The 15,112-nt window shown below is 43.4% G+C and overlaps 2 protein-coding genes across 3 annotated transcripts in view; one reads left to right on the top strand and one right to left on the bottom strand.

The window, feature by feature from the left end:
* Positions 1-4,298: 4,298 nt before the first annotated feature.
* Positions 4,299-10,114, bottom strand: LOC102215498 (NHL repeat-containing protein 3). Its single transcript, XM_005748735.1, has 3 exons — positions 9,563-10,114; positions 7,437-7,639; positions 4,299-7,343 (listed from the first exon to the last, which is right to left on the bottom strand). Exons 1-3 carry the CDS (start codon positions 9,849-9,851, stop codon positions 6,744-6,746), a joined length of 1,092 nt encoding a protein of 363 aa, XP_005748792.1. The 5' UTR covers positions 9,852-10,114; the 3' UTR covers positions 4,299-6,743.
* Positions 10,115-12,979: 2,865 nt separating this feature from the next.
* Positions 12,980-15,112, top strand: part of nrbf2b (nuclear receptor binding factor 2b) — a 6,781-nt gene continuing 4,648 nt past the window's right edge. The window contains exons 1-2 of one of the 2 annotated variants that reach the window (XM_005748734.1): positions 12,980-13,066; positions 14,547-14,631. In XM_005748734.1, coding sequence (XP_005748791.1) covers positions 12,998-13,066; positions 14,547-14,631 — 154 coding nt within the window. In that variant the 5' untranslated portion in view covers positions 12,980-12,997. Of the gene's footprint in view, positions 13,208-14,546; positions 14,632-15,112 lie in introns of both variants that reach the window. The other variant, XM_005748733.2, reaches the window with a different exon arrangement.

Raw genomic sequence — 15,112 nt, 5'->3', positions numbered from 1 at the left:
GTGTGTGTGTGTGTGTGTGTGTGTGTGTGTGTGTGTGTGTGTGTGTGTGTGTGTGTGTGTGTGTGTGTGTCCAGACAGTCACCAGTGTACTCTTTTACCCCCTGCTGTTTCTTTTGTCCCCAGCCCCTCAGGACTGCTATTCCCAGGCTTTACATAAGTAAATTCAGACATCTCATTTCTCTGTGTCAAAGAAACTCTGTCAGTTTAACTTTTGTTCTGCTTTTAATCATTTAAACGATCTTCCTGAGCTCAGCTGACGTGTGCTGTGATTTTCCAGGATTTTTGCCCACAGTTGATCCAAAATAATGTGTAAGACTGATTAAAGAACCAGCAGTATGTCTGCCTGCAGTTATCTGATATTTGTTTACCTCCTTAAGTGTAGAAAGAGCGCCATCAGTGTGCCATCACATGTACAATGCCACAACTCATCCATCTTCCCGTGTCTTTGTGTATTTGACAGGACATGACAGGACTGACGACACAGCAGCAGTAATGTCCATGCATGCCTTTAGCTTTCTGCTACAGCGAGAAGTCCGTGAGTGGGTGTGAAGTGATGGGAAAAATAATCTGCATTTTCAAGATGACTTTATCGGAGCTCGTCGTGCTGTGTGTCAGGAGGTAGAGCAGGTGGCTCGATCCTTTGCTGCTCCAGTTCTACGCGTCCAAGAACAAGATACCGAAGCCCAAGTTGGTCACTGGAGACGCCGATAAAATGTGTGTGAAGGTTTAATAAACTGCATGTGTGGATGGGGGATGAAAGCGCTTTGAGTGCTCGTGCAGAGCAGAAAAGTACTTACCACAGACAACTTTTGTATGTAATAACATGAATAATGTCCCACTGCATCACACAGTGTGCTGAAGTCAATGCAGTGTCAATACAACCTCCACATTCTACTGCAGATACATGTACAGGTAGAAATGGAGTTCACACTGCTATAAACTCATCACTGCTTTTGTTAGCAGGCTGCATTAGTGTGCTGTCTGTACAGATGCTTGCAAAGAGCTGCAGCTGTGTTAGTGATATAGCTGTTCCTGCCCTGCACACGGTTTGCACACATTTCTATCTGCACAATGGGCAGATAGAAGCTGTCTAATATTTAACTGAGTGAAAACAGGTAATGTTTGAATTCCCCAAAGTCTTCATTAGGCAAAGAGTGAGGCAGACATGTGGCATTTAAGGAAATGACTTTCCGTTTTAAATTCATGTCACATCTGTCAAATCAAGACGATAAAAACAAAGAAAGAAACCCACATACAGCTGTGCTGCATGGCCCTGATGCATCCAGCGCACGTTTCAGCACCGGAAAATAATTTGTCACACCATCAGAAATGATTACACCACACATATATAGAAAATAGATTTTTAAAAAAGTAAAAATGGATGTTCTTTCTACCCTCTGCGAGATTAAGACATGAGCAACTTCATATTGTATCAATTGTAAAACTTTATAATAATGAATGCAAATTATATAAAAGTTTAGTTACTAGTTTTTACTGTTAGAATAATGTTCACTACTAGATGTGAACCATTTATGATCATTATCTGGATGTTTTTAAGTTAATAATAGTCATTTAACACTCAGACACAAGCGTTTGGCAGGATTCTGATGAAGTTGTGTTTGATCCTGGTTACAAGATGCAGCCGCAGAGCTGAGCGCCACTGCTGTCACTGAAACATCAAACTAAACACTTTGATTTTAACTTGGTAACATTTTTATTCATTTTCCTGACCAGCTTTTTAAAAAGAGGGTGGAGGGGGGACTGCTCAGTCCTTAATATGACACGTTTAACAAATGAATAGCTCTAACAGGGAAGTGCCCTTTGTGGTGAGTGGAGTCCCTCCTGGGTGTGCGTGGAAGGTGTGTGGGTGAACTGTGTGGGCTTTCCCCATACAGAAGGCCTCTAAAGACCAACCTACACACTCAGGATCCCGCCTCTCTCCGAGCCATGACATCCAGCTGGAGCCTGTCAGCAAAACAGCCAACGAGGCAGAAACCGTAAAAGAAGAGGAGAACAAGGAGAACAAAAGCTGTATGAGAGTGAGAATGCCAAGCAAAAAGAAACGTGCATGATAAGGAAAGTGTGATGCAGACGCAGATGCACAAAGTGTGTGTCGGTGGGACCATCCTGGTGTGCAGAATAGGACAACTCCTACACTCACATTCCTTTATATTATATGGAAGTCAACAGGAAGGACACACACATCCCCGACAGCTGCACGCTGATCGGGAAAAGCAGAAGTACCTGTCGCAGGAAGATACTCGCAGGGGGCGTGAAGCTTCCCCCGAGTGAGAATGCAGCGAGAAAGCTGAGGAGCAGCAGCAGAGAGCGTTGTGTTTACTCGTCAGGCCGAGGTGGTCACAGGGCAAGAGCAGCAAGGAGACTCGTCCACAGAGGATCGAAGAAATCCCACACACTCTCTTTCATGTTATTAAATGCATATTTCAAATACTGTCAAATGATATATTATACTTCATGTTTCTATTTACTTTACTAGATTCCAGAGTTTCAGGGTTGAACGTTTTCTTTTTGTTTTGTTTTTCAAAAGAAAAACAACAAAGACAACAATAATAAAGCATAAAAATCCTCCCTGTGTGTCCTGTGTTTGTGCTCATTGTTCCACTGAACACAACATTAATTAGTGCATGCAGTCCTTTGTATTCTATGACTAGCTTGATGACACTGTAGAATTGCTAACAAATTAGCAGTTGTTTGAGTTAATAAAACCAACAGCATTACTAGCACTAGCATTACTAGTTAGCGCTGTGAGACGATTGTCCAAACTACTGAACTAGCAGACAGATCATATAGACTAGCAGGATGAAATATTAATATTACCCTGAAGAAAGCCAGCTGAGTTACATAAAGACCAAGAAATGAATGCAATAGCTCGTATAATTACCTGGCAGGGTAATTATACACATTTTGAGCATTTACTGAGACTGAGATGCTTGACTGAGCTTTGTAGTTGCCTTCAAAGAGCTGTGTTTGTCCCAGAGGGAGAGGATAGGTCAGATGGCAGGGTCTGCAGCCTGCCACAGTCTTGATTTAAAATGTGCCGCGAACGAGACGTTGTCTGTACATGTAGAAAATGTAATATCTAAATAAATTAAGATGAAATGATCAAAGTGAATCAAAGGAGTTGAGACTCATGATTTCTGAACCCTGACCTTGCTGAGACGCTCTGGCTCTCCTCTGCGGTACCATCACAGTGCCCAGTGCACAGCTCGTAGCGCGGGGCTGCTACATCTCTCTGCGCTCTCCTCGCCCGTCTTCTCTTCTTTCATTAGTGCTCCTGTGTTGAGAGGCCACTACAACGGGGCAACAATGACCCCACTGTGTTACCAAGCTTTGTGTGGCATTTTATTCATCTGTACCCCTTCATCTTCCTATCCATGTGACCCCGTTCCCTCTCACACACATCTCGGTATAGTTCCCCTTTCTTCCCCGAGTCCTCCCATCTTTCTCTGCTCTTTTCCTGAATCTCTCTCGCTTCTCTCTTTTTATTCAATGAGGCATTAGTCAATTCACATTTTTCTGTTGTTTGCATGGACGCCTACAGAGTTCCTCTAAGACACTGGCGAGGGCAGAACAGTACAGAGAGCACTGTTCCTTATAGGTCAGGCTGTTATTCTGAACACTAACCTCAATTAACCTTTTTAAAGAATTAAACAGCCTGAACTTGGACCTTTACTGTTTGGCGTGTTCTTTGTTTGTTTGAAAGTATTTTAGTTGAGCACACTGAGCACCGAGGCTCCAACAGCCCCGGGTTTGCTGCTGTTTGCAGAATGTAATTACAAACCTTTATGTCCCTGTGTTTTATGTCCCCAATCATATTTTGAAACTTTTAACAACGTTGACGTTGGTGAAACCAACAGTTATTTTCATTGAAAGTTTCTCTTACAAATAATTTTAATAACTGAGGATGAAATCAGTTGGGAAATAAGCCCAAATGAGCATTAAGGCTGAGGTTAGCACATTTTAATAAAATCAGCATTGTTCAGTTTGACCTGCACGAGATGCTTCTACCTCTCCTTTGATATCACATGTGCTGTTGCAGCTGAACAGTGTCGTCACACACCCATTCCTGTTTCTAACAGATTCCAGGCCCAACACAAAAAACCTTGCAGACGTGCTTAAACTGACCCCAGGACAGCTTCCTCGTTACTGAGAGACTCTCGTGTGTTATTCACAGTCAGAGGAAAAATGTTGTTTACAGGCCAGAGTGTGGACATGAATATGTTAGCTAGTTCCTTCCTTTCAAAGTGAATCAATAACATTAATGAAGGACGAAGAGATTCATCATGCTGTATTTCTTTATTGGCGTTCAGCTGTAGAAGCAGGAGAGACGTACAAACTATGTGGATACAGCTCCACCTAGTGGTAGCACCTAAACACAGTCCACCAAAATAAAAGCGCTTCAGACAGACAGACAGACAGGGACCCTTACTGGATGCTACTTAAGTGACCTGACACCTTTGTGTGTTGTTTGATGTGTTGATATTCTGCAAATCAATTTCCCAAATACGGACTATTATTGAACGTAAAGGATTTAAATTGTAGTTGCATTTAGAGCAGACAGTAATACATGTTTGGATGAACTCAGTATTGGAAAATGATCTTTTGAAACTACACAGACCGACTGTTTACATATTCCAGCAGTCTCCAACAAGTCTGAAAATGTGCCTCATGGGATCACAGATTAATGTCGGAAACCAGTGAGTGGCAACGGTTCTTAAACACAATGAATATAAACAATGATTGACATTTATAATGCAATTATGGAAGAAACACAGGTGATCTACGAGTAACCAAAGCAGTAGAGGCTGAGATATTCTGACTAAGATTCAGACGCACTAAACCTGATTTCTGACCCTGCTCAGTAAACGTGTTCTGCCTGTTTGTCAGCCATGTGACTGTAGTCACCTGACTTATGCAGTCACCTGTTCCTCATTCCCCCGCTGCTCAGCAGTGTATGTTATAAGGCTCTTCCCATAACCAGACCCTTGTTATGGATCTGCATTATCAGGCTTCATACTTTAGGCTGATTTTCCTGATCACATCCCGACTGCTGTCACGTTCTAGTGTATCATTGAGTTGTTACTGGAAGAAGCCAAACAAAGTCAGAACGTTAAACTGCCCATAAATCGTATTCCATTGCACTGATGTACAAGCCTCCACAAACAGCAGCGGTCGATGAATTTTAATGAGGGGAGAATATACACAACAATCCCGTTACTCTAAACACTAAAGCATGTCTCATCTGAGCAAAGCAGATTCTTGCACTGCACGGTGATGATGGTGGCGGGTGACTATTACCGTGCAAAGCACAGCATAACTCAAAGTGAATGACTGTGGAGAAAAGTCTTTCACAACATTTAGCCAAGTCAGAAACTACAGTTAGGAAACACCTTGATTCTAGATGTACAATCCTGTTTCCAACAACATGCAAACCACTCGTTGTGCTCAAGGAAAAGAGGCCAGATTAGACTCTGACCACGTGATGGACACAGCTTTATGGCTGCTCGTGTTCAATGACGAGTGCTGACAGCATTAGGATGGATTTTAATGTAGATATTTTGCAGCATTTTACACATCTGCTGTGTCAAAAAACACAAATCAATCATACATGAATTAACAACATTATCAGATGATATTATCAGAACAGCTCCAGCCTTTTGCTTGAACCACATTCTGGTTCAGGCAAAACACACAAACTTAAAGTGTCTGCAGCAAAGAAGGAACACATCTCAGAGAGGCTCTGATCTGCTGAAACAGTGCAAAATCAGAACATTACAAATGGCACGTGACTACAGCGAGGACCGACAACAACAGCCTGATAAAACAAATCACCATGACACTCTGTTTCACCTTTATCTTATTTTGACAAAAGACAAAATCTGAAAAGTAGCTGAAACTAGTTAATGCAGCAGCAGAAGAACAAGACGTTGTTGTAATGCAGGATCGAATCATCAGTGATTAACTCGGGCTCGAGTTTGTCTCTTTGCTCTCTTCTCCTTCAGCCGCCGGGCCGGAGGGGCCTGGTTCTGCCTGCTCAGAGGGGTTTCTGTCTATTACTGTCATATCGTTTTTGCATCACAATATAAAACACTCTGAGGCCACTGCTGTTGTAGATTGGCACTATGTAAATACAACTGAATTCAACTGAAGTGAATCTGAGACCAGTCTTTGCTTAAAGGAGACCTCATTTCATCTCCCCTCTTCGTGCATGTCTACAAGACTAAACTGTTTGTTCACATTTAATGAGGACAGGCTTCAACTAAGGAGGTAAAATTAACTCCACTGAGCAAAAGGCTGTGAAATTGTACTACTTTTCAGTTTAAAGTTCACTTTAAAATAAAGGGCAGTTTCTTTAACCCTCTATTAGTGATTGGACCCCAAGTCTAGCCCTATATTCTAGAGAAGGTGTTAGTTTGTTTTTGGTGAGTGGTTTGTTCCCTGATACTCAGCAGAACATTTTCTAAACCACAGAAATATCCGGACTGTCTCCGGTTAGAGTTTAAAGTTGGGGCTGTCATGGATTAAACTTGGGCCTCAGTGGGCTTACTGTGATCCTGCAAAGCTGCTGTAGTGGAGTCCCAGAAAGAAAAAGAGTTGTAAAGTACACGATAGAGCCCCTTTTGATTTTTGATTCAAGCCAGCTAATTAAAAGGATTAAACATCCTGTTTGTTGACGCTCGATCATAAACCGCTTATGATCAGTCAGGCTGTTTTAGCTTGTGTCACAGGAAGTTTTCACCCAGACTAAAGGGGGTGAACTTCTGTGCTTGTTGAGCTCCGATCTCAGCCACATACAGAGCCCCAGTTTTCAGGTCTAGGTCTACCAAGTGGGGCTTCACATCATCAGCCAACTGGATCACACTGACCACTCTGCACTGGCCAATCATGCCTACAGGCGGCGCATCCAGCAGTGAAATCTGATTGGTGTTGAGCTGGACAACAACAAAGTACTTTTTGTCTGGGGTAAGGCGCACAGAATAGGGTGCATCTTCAGTAAAGCAGCTCCCCCACGTCCCCAGCCACTCCCCGGTGACAGAATTAAAAACCTGGATCCTCTTGTTTCCTCTGTCAGCCACCCACACCCTCTGGGCCGTGTCCACGTTCACGCTGTGTGGGATGTAGAACTGAGCTAGGCCTTGTCCTTTCTCTCCATGCATCCACATCACCTTCTGCTCTTTGGACAGCTTAATGAGGCGGTTGTTCATCCCTCCATCACCGTCCACAATATAAATTTCCCCAGAGTCGTGGACAAATATCTCGGCGGGCTGATCAAACTGCAGGGGGTCCAGTCCAGAACCTGCTTTTCCTGGCGTTCCAAGCACCTGAGACGAACAAATCGAGAATCAACAGGATGTTTTCTATTCCTAGAATCACACTAGATACTTCAGAAACAGCTTTACTTAGCACCAAATCACCTGTAGCAACTTTCCTGATGGCGTGTAGCGTTTGATGCAGTGACCATACGGGCCGTTCCCCACATCTGTGATCCACACGGTGGGGTTCGATGAAGCTGCATCTGCTAGAAATATTCCATGAGGCTTCTCCAGGGTGGTTGTATTCCAGGACATGAGGTAATCTCCGTCTGTAGTGAACACCAGCACCTTCGGAGCGTTGTCACCTAAAGGAAAGTAAATGCAAGCACAGTGACATATATGCTGCACTGCATCAGACTCCACATGCAGCCAGCATTTAACAAAGCTTGGTGTCCTTTAGTTTTAGTCCCTGCTGAGGACGTATGGCTGTAAAAGGTCAATGATGTGAGCTGGTGTTTGTCCATGAGGAGCTCTACAAGTCAGCTTGATGCAGCGACTCTCTTACTAACAAGATCTGCATGTGAACTGTAAGATGCTGTGCATGTGTGAGAGAGGGAGAGGTCGCAGCGGTGTGGGATAACATGCTGGGTTAAATGGACTGAGAGCTGACATGTGCTTCATTTAAAGGAGGAAGAGAAATAACTGCTGATTATTACACGACCGACTCCTGACCACAAAACTGTGACACTGCAGAATTTGTTTGTCCACAAACCGATGCACTTGTTAAGCAGAGAACTGCAGCACAATGTCAAACCTCTCGTGTGTACTGACGTTTTGTAATTTTCTGAGTGATTTTTTCTTTTTTAAAATCATCTTCTTCTTTCGGTGTATCTACTCAGATTACAGATACTTTGCTAATACATTCACAGATTCAAAACTGCGCTGTATCATGTACTAAATACCACACACAGATGTCCCTCCACACCACAGCTGACCAGCCTTCGGCCGATGGTGATTTTTCGTTTTTATGGGCCAATGTTTTTTTGGTTTTTGTTTATTTTGTAATGGCATAAACAATGAAAGGTGGTTGATTGGACAATGTGCCATGATCAATTCTGAAATGGACCAATTACAGCCGAGGAGGTCAGATGCACCCGCCCCCTTGTCTTATCACAGATACACAGAAGAAAATAGTATTGATTCGTCCCAGACTTCAGCTACAAAGCTGGAGTTATTCTGTGTCTTTGCTGCACAGCTGCCTCTTCTCCTCTCATTCTCTCCCGTTGCTACTTCAATCATGAAACTGATCAATGATCAGCTGATCGGCTTTCCTCTCTTGTTTGTTTATCGCTCACTTTGCGCCAGAAAGAGGAAACCAGCAGATGTCGCGCTAAACAACAGCAGCACATTTAAGCTTGATCAGCTGTTGTTAGAATTTAATATTAGTTTCTAGTATCAGCTGATGTTTGCTGGAGCCACAGCTGTAAAGCTGCTGGTCATGATATGGTTTGTATATCTGGTGAGAGGGAAACATGAAGATGAAACCAGGAGATGTCCTTACTGGATCATCAGAGCTGTGATGGAGAAACAGGTTTACCTTTTAGGTGACATGGATGAGTTGAAGTTATGAGCTGTTTCTGAGAGACAAATAACACCAGGATCCTTTTCTAAGCAGCTGACAGCTGGTAACTGTGCAGGGGCGGGTCTAGCAAAGTGTTGCCAGGGGGGCAGGTAGGGCATTAACAGGGAGAGGGGGGCACAAAGAAATACTTTTCTGTCTTATTCTTATTTAAAATGTCTCACTTTTAATAAATAATTATCTGAATCTTTAAACTAAAGTGGTCATCTGATGTAACCTGTATAGAAATCATACATATACCAACAAGACTGTACATCACTGTCACTGCAGTGTTTCATTCAAAGGCTTTGTAGCTTTTCCTACAATACCTGGGCCTCTACTCAAAATGCCTGGGCCCATTTTGTGCTCCACACTGGGCCCTGCTCCACACTGGGTTGCATTGGCAACATCTATAAAAGCATCGCTGCCACCTGGTGCCCTTACACTCGGATACAGTGAGCTACTTCATCTGACCTCAGCACCACTGTTTTACTACCTTTATTATATTTGTTGTGTTCAAATTAACTTCTGTAATGAAGCAGTTTCCAAATGTCGACCTTATCGTAACAGATAACAATTAAGATCATCTTCATCTGCACTGACACACTGATGACGCAGTCACCATTATGATGTTTGACTCTGAAGTACTTTACCAACAGAGTGTGATTACCTCTCTGAGCCACATACACCACCCCAGCATACTGGTTGACTGCCACTCCAAACACGTCTCCGGTGTAGAGCTCCGGGTTCTTGGGCCAGCTCAGATCCAGTTTGTACAGGGGTCTGCCCAGCAGCTGGTAGTCGTGTCTGAGGCTCGAGCCGCCCGGCTGCTGGCTGCTCATGGTTCCGTAAAGCACCATCATGAGCAGGACCAAAGAGGCCATGCTGGAAACGATCAAACACGTATGACTTGTCTTTGTCATCAGCATCAGTGGTTTTGCTGTTGGCGTGTACTTCATTTAACACTCTCGTTTTAAAGCTCCCAGGATGCTGCGTACGTGTCCGCGCAGGACGCACAGGCGGAAGTCGGCTTAGCTACACGGGCTACGGAACCAGCAGAACCTTCGATACCCTAACCCTTCGATACCTGCTAAGATATTATACGGCTAAAAGCTCGCGATTGTCTTATATATTTGAATCCCACCGACCAAACAGAAAGACACTTCCTCTTCAGCACTAAACGAAAACAAAACAGGCTGTCACGTGAGACAAGCACGCAAAGCATTTCTGTTTATTATGTCGCAATAAAACCGCGTGAAGAAAAAGAAAAAACTAGATTCATTCGAGTTCAGAAATAACCACTGAATAAAGATGAATTTAAAAAATAGACCCATGAGATTTAATATATAACGTAGCATAGACAAGCTAAGATATGAATATCGTTGAGGTTTTATTTTTACAGAAACATTTCTATTTCCGGTCGCTTGAATCAGCAGCAGGAGGAGGAGGATGCTCGGGGATGCCTGTGTTTCCCTGTCTGGTTTTATGTGTAATGAGCTGTAGTCAGCGGGATTTACAGACAGCGTTAAAGAAATGACTTCTTTTGCGTGTATCTTTATGACTCTGCGTTATTTACATATCTGTGTTACAGCAACAGAAGACCACAGTGGGGCCCCCACAGTGGGGGGCACAACTGTCAGCTAAGAACAGGAAACTGAGGCCACACTTCGGACTCACCAAAAAGAAACAGAAGATTGAAAAACACTCAAAAGGCCTCCACAGTAAACAGATCCGTGGGATGTGCTCGGAAGAGCAGCTCTCACACAAAACTGACTCTGTTTGTTGCAAGGGAACCGGGTGTTACTGTATTTGCTGTTACTGTTTAAGACAGGAAAAAACAATACAATTATTATCTAAGGATTACACTGTGAAACAGTAGAAGAATGTTAAATTCCAGAAATACTAACTTTCTGTCAAGGTCTGATGGCTCTTCATGTATTCACTGTGGAATTCAATGAGTCTTGAAGCCAGTGGACAAGAATTTTACAAAATTGTTTCAGAATTTTGTCCCTACCCTCACCTATGGCCACGAGCTGTGGGTAGTGACCGAAAGAACGAGATCGCGGATACAAGCGGCAGAAATGAGCTTCCTCCGAAGGGTGGCTGGCCTCTCCCTTAGAGATAGGGTGAGAAGTTCGGCCGTCCGGGAGGGGCTCAGAGTAGAACAGCTGCTGCTCCACATCGAAAGGAGCCAGCTGAGGTGGTTCGGGCATCTGACAAGGATGCCCCCTGCGCGCCTCCTGGGTGAGGTGTTCCAGGCATGTCCCACCGGGAGGAGGCCCCGGGGCAGACCCAGGACACGCTGGAGAGATTATATCTCTCGGCTGGCCTGGGAACGCCTTGGTGTTCCCCCGGATAAGCTGGAGGAGGTGGCTGGGGAGAGGGAGGTCTGGGCCTCTTTGCTTAGGCTGCTGCCCCCGCGACCCGGCCTCGGGTAAAGCGGATGAAGATGGATGGATGGATGGATGTTTCAGAATTGTTAGAAACGCCTAATTTAATATGTATTCAAGAAATATGGTTGAAATGACAGTTTGATTGTGTCAGATATTGGTATACAATCAGGAGTCACAGACAGACTAGAAAGGTGAAGAATAGGACATACATGTGGTATGTCTTATCCCAGAATAGGACATGGTATAATATTATGAATGTAATCAAGGTATGGACAGATAAACATAGTGTGACGATATCATGTCATTGTGTGGTCTATTATCATAATCCTAGCAACACACCGAGAACTGATATACTGAATGACGTTGGTGTCCCCATCAGAGGAAATGTGATGTGGGGAGTCGTAGCAGAACTCATTCATGTGAATGAAGAGATTGAAAAAGTTCATAAATGATCATGATTGTGTGTATATTAGTAAAGGGCACAAGCTATCCCAATCCCCTCAATCAAACCAAGCAGTTATAGTGTAAATAGTCAATTCAGGTAAAGACCCAACAAATCTGTTAAGCTATAGATCCATGGCATTAAGATCAGGGAGCATAGAGTTGATGATAACAGAGGCTCCTCATCAAATGTGGGGAGGGACTTCTGCAACTCAGAAAACAAGCAGTAAATAGCAAATTGTAAAAGTCGATATTAGAATTCCTGTTTGGTAGGACAAAAGAAGTAAAAATAGGTGCCGACTGTCGTATGATATGTCGTATATTATTTAACATAAGGAATAATGACGTTTTTGAAAAGACTGAACAAATGTAGGAAAATTGCATTATGCTAAAGATGGGGCGCACTGGGTAGAAAAATGGAATGTCTCTGAAATAAAATGCAGCCTGCAGGAAAGGAAGTAGAAGACTGTGCAAATAAGTCGGGATTTATCCTATATTTATTTATTTTATCAGTTAAAAAAATCATGTCTTTTTAAAAAAAAATACTAAAAATCAGTACATTCATGGTTACAGGTGCACGTGGTGAGATTTCTACATGCTTGTTTGATGAGAAGCTAAACTGGTGTTAAAGAAAGTTAGACACAAGTCTAGTTTCTGCTTTGTGTGTCTCTCAAGTCGAAGTAGACGGGAGGAAAGAAGAGCTTATCTGCCTGTGTATGTGTTCAGGGAATATAAAGGTGGACTTGTTGGCAAAAATGAATTCAGTTTATAGGAAATTAGCACCAAAGGAAAAAATATAATTCATAATCATATGCAGAAGATTTGATATGAATGTTGAGATAGTGGACACACAAATACATCTACAGAGTCCATTAAGTAGTAAGTAGTTTTGAACAGCATGCAGGGCAGGAACCCAAAGCAGGAGATCATATAGGACTGACCCATACACTACACCCATTAACACCCCGTCTTTACTCTATTATGACAGAAAGTGTTAAAAATGCAATAAGTGCGAGTGGGGAGAGATTTAGTAGCGTGATTGAAAGGATCGTAATCAGAACTTTACATGTTAGAGGAAGCACCACAGATTATGTTATTATTACAGGAGCATCTTTGAACTACAGGATTGAGAATACAGCTCGTTTCCTCTGCTAATCTGTCCACACGCCAGTGCAGGCGGTGATGCTGCTGCATGCTTTACCGACGCCGTTAAAATAACTAACAGAAGAAGAAGAAGAAAGCCGACCCAGCACCACAGTTGACCAATCAAGATGCACGCTAGCTGTGATGTCACGACGCTGCTGTGGCTGTGCAGCGAGGCGACTCTTGCTTCCTTTACAGTAATTTTCTTGTAATTATTTTATTCGAGCTTTTGAATCTCAGTGCGAATGACAGTCAGTGAGGGACAGAGGCGCGTTTCATGTAGTGTAAGCCGTCGAAGGATCGACTCCATGGAGGTCGTGGACAGCCCGCTCAACCTTGTAAGTTTGATGTTGCAATAAGAGGCTATCTTTACAGCAGCTAGGAGCTAGCGGCTAGCCGCTTTGTTGTTAGCTTTGCTGCTGTTGTGCTGCGACTCATTTGCTTCGTAAGTCAGATGTTGGAGCAGAGACTGGCGTTACTCTCAAGGCGTAAAGTCGGGAAAAACAAGAATATATGGATCTGTTTTACTCGCAGAGCCATTCAGGCATCACTAGCAACATAGCGCAATGCTTTTATGCCTCATAAAACACCGCTGCAGTACGTTCACGAACAGAGCCTAACCAGCGCTCTGCGCATGGTTTATTTAGTCGGTGACAAATACACAACCGTGGCCGAACAGACGGCACGGTTGGGTTGCTGTTTACACTCATTGGTGGAGCTACTTCGACTTTCCAATTTATGGGAACATTCCAGTTACCTCGGAAATCAGAACCAGAGCCGCGTCATCCCCATTCACTCCAACGGAACGTTTCGTTTTTTACAGCAATGGCGGATCATGCAATAGTTAGCAATATACGCTAACCGCACCATAGAGATGCAGAAGTGAAAGAGAAGATGTTTAAAAAATAAAGTGCACCCAGCTCAAATTTACTCGTGGGGCACAAATCATCAGGAGATGTAGGTGCTGTATGTACACAAAGGATCAGGATACTGAAGCAGTGGACAGAGCCTGGACAGTTTCCTTCGTATGGTTTATGTAGTGAGTCACAAATACAATAGTGGGATTACAGATTAAAATCTTTACCTTTATTGTCACGATCCTTGTTTGTTAACTTAAGGGTCTTGTGGCTTCTCCGACTTTCCAAGTATAAATTGGTTGAGGAGGCGTTCCAGATGAAAACGGCACCTTCTGACGTCAGCTGGATGCTGACTCTGGCCCGCTTGTCCGCATTTAGCAGACACATAGGCCACCCATGTCAGCAATGCACAGTCAGGGTTTTAGATGATTGATCAGGAGCATGTCTGCGACACATGCAACCCTTCTCCATTTGATCTTAATATTTCCTCCTAACTTAGCTACAGCTCTGAAACTCGGTCATCCAGGATTACAGTAGAACTACCAGCTAGTGTAACATGTCAAGAACAAAAAACACAGTAAATCACATAAAATCCAATTTATCGCATCTAAAGACTTAAAGTCTTCAGATTGTATCGGATCATCAGTCTCATTTTCATAGCATTAATGTTCATTGTCACGTATGACAAGAAGTTTTCTTACAGTAAAGAGGGGAAGCTAGTCTGTTTCGTATTTTTGCTTCATATATTATCCCTGGTTTCATTCCACCACCTCTTTAACATTCTCGTAACACATTGCATTCCCTGTCTTACGTTCTTCAGGCTCACCAGCAGTGCAGACAGGCCGACCGTTTGGTAGCTGCTGGGAAGTATGAAGAGGCCATCTCCTGCCATGGAAAAGCAGCAGGTAGTCTCAGTTTCACACACACTCCTTACAGTCTTCTTCGACCACAGTCTTTCTCCTCACAGTCCTGCCATGTAGTGCATTGCTCCTCTGTAGGTGCTCTGCAGAGCGGAGGTCGTTCACTGAATGTGCTTTGGTCTCTTTCTGGACTTGATCTGCTTTTATGCAGAATCAGGAAGTAACCAAACAACGAGTAGAACGTTACAGTGCTGACTCTCCTCACATAAGCAAACTGCATTTCACTTCCTATATACTTTTACGTTGTAGCCATGGTAACATCTTATAAGAAAGCGTCTGAGGAAGGGTGGTGTTGTTGGGTTTGGGTTTTTTTTACTGCATCCACTTCACTCCAATCCAGCGCAACAAATACTGTCCCTGTCTTATTGTGATGACCACATTAAACTGATGTTTAATCCAATATACTGTGTGTGTGTTAGGTGTGTATTCTGTCTCATCTCTCTCTCTCTCTCTCTCTCTCTCTCTC

Source organism: Pundamilia nyererei, unplaced genomic scaffold (assembly GCF_000239375.1).
Source record: "Pundamilia nyererei isolate P.nyererei 1_Seehausen unplaced genomic scaffold, PunNye1.0 scaffold00228, whole genome shotgun sequence".
Classification (NCBI taxonomy): domain Eukaryota; kingdom Metazoa; phylum Chordata; class Actinopteri; order Cichliformes; family Cichlidae; genus Pundamilia; species Pundamilia nyererei.
Note: the sequence above shows the minus strand (reverse complement) of the source record. Positions and strands in the feature narration are given on the sequence as shown.

Coding starts and splice junctions, on each gene's coding strand:
- LOC102215498 (XM_005748735.1), bottom strand. CDS start 9,851: ATGAAGTACACGCCAACAGCAAAACCACTGATGCTGATGACAAAGACA. Junction 7,640..9,562: donor GGTGTATGTGGCTCAGAGAG/GTAATCACACTC, acceptor ACTTTCCTTTAG/GTGACAACGCTCCGAAGGTG. Junction 7,344..7,436: donor CATCAGGAAAGTTGCTACAG/GTGATTTGGTGC, acceptor TGTTCGTCTCAG/GTGCTTGGAACGCCAGGAAA.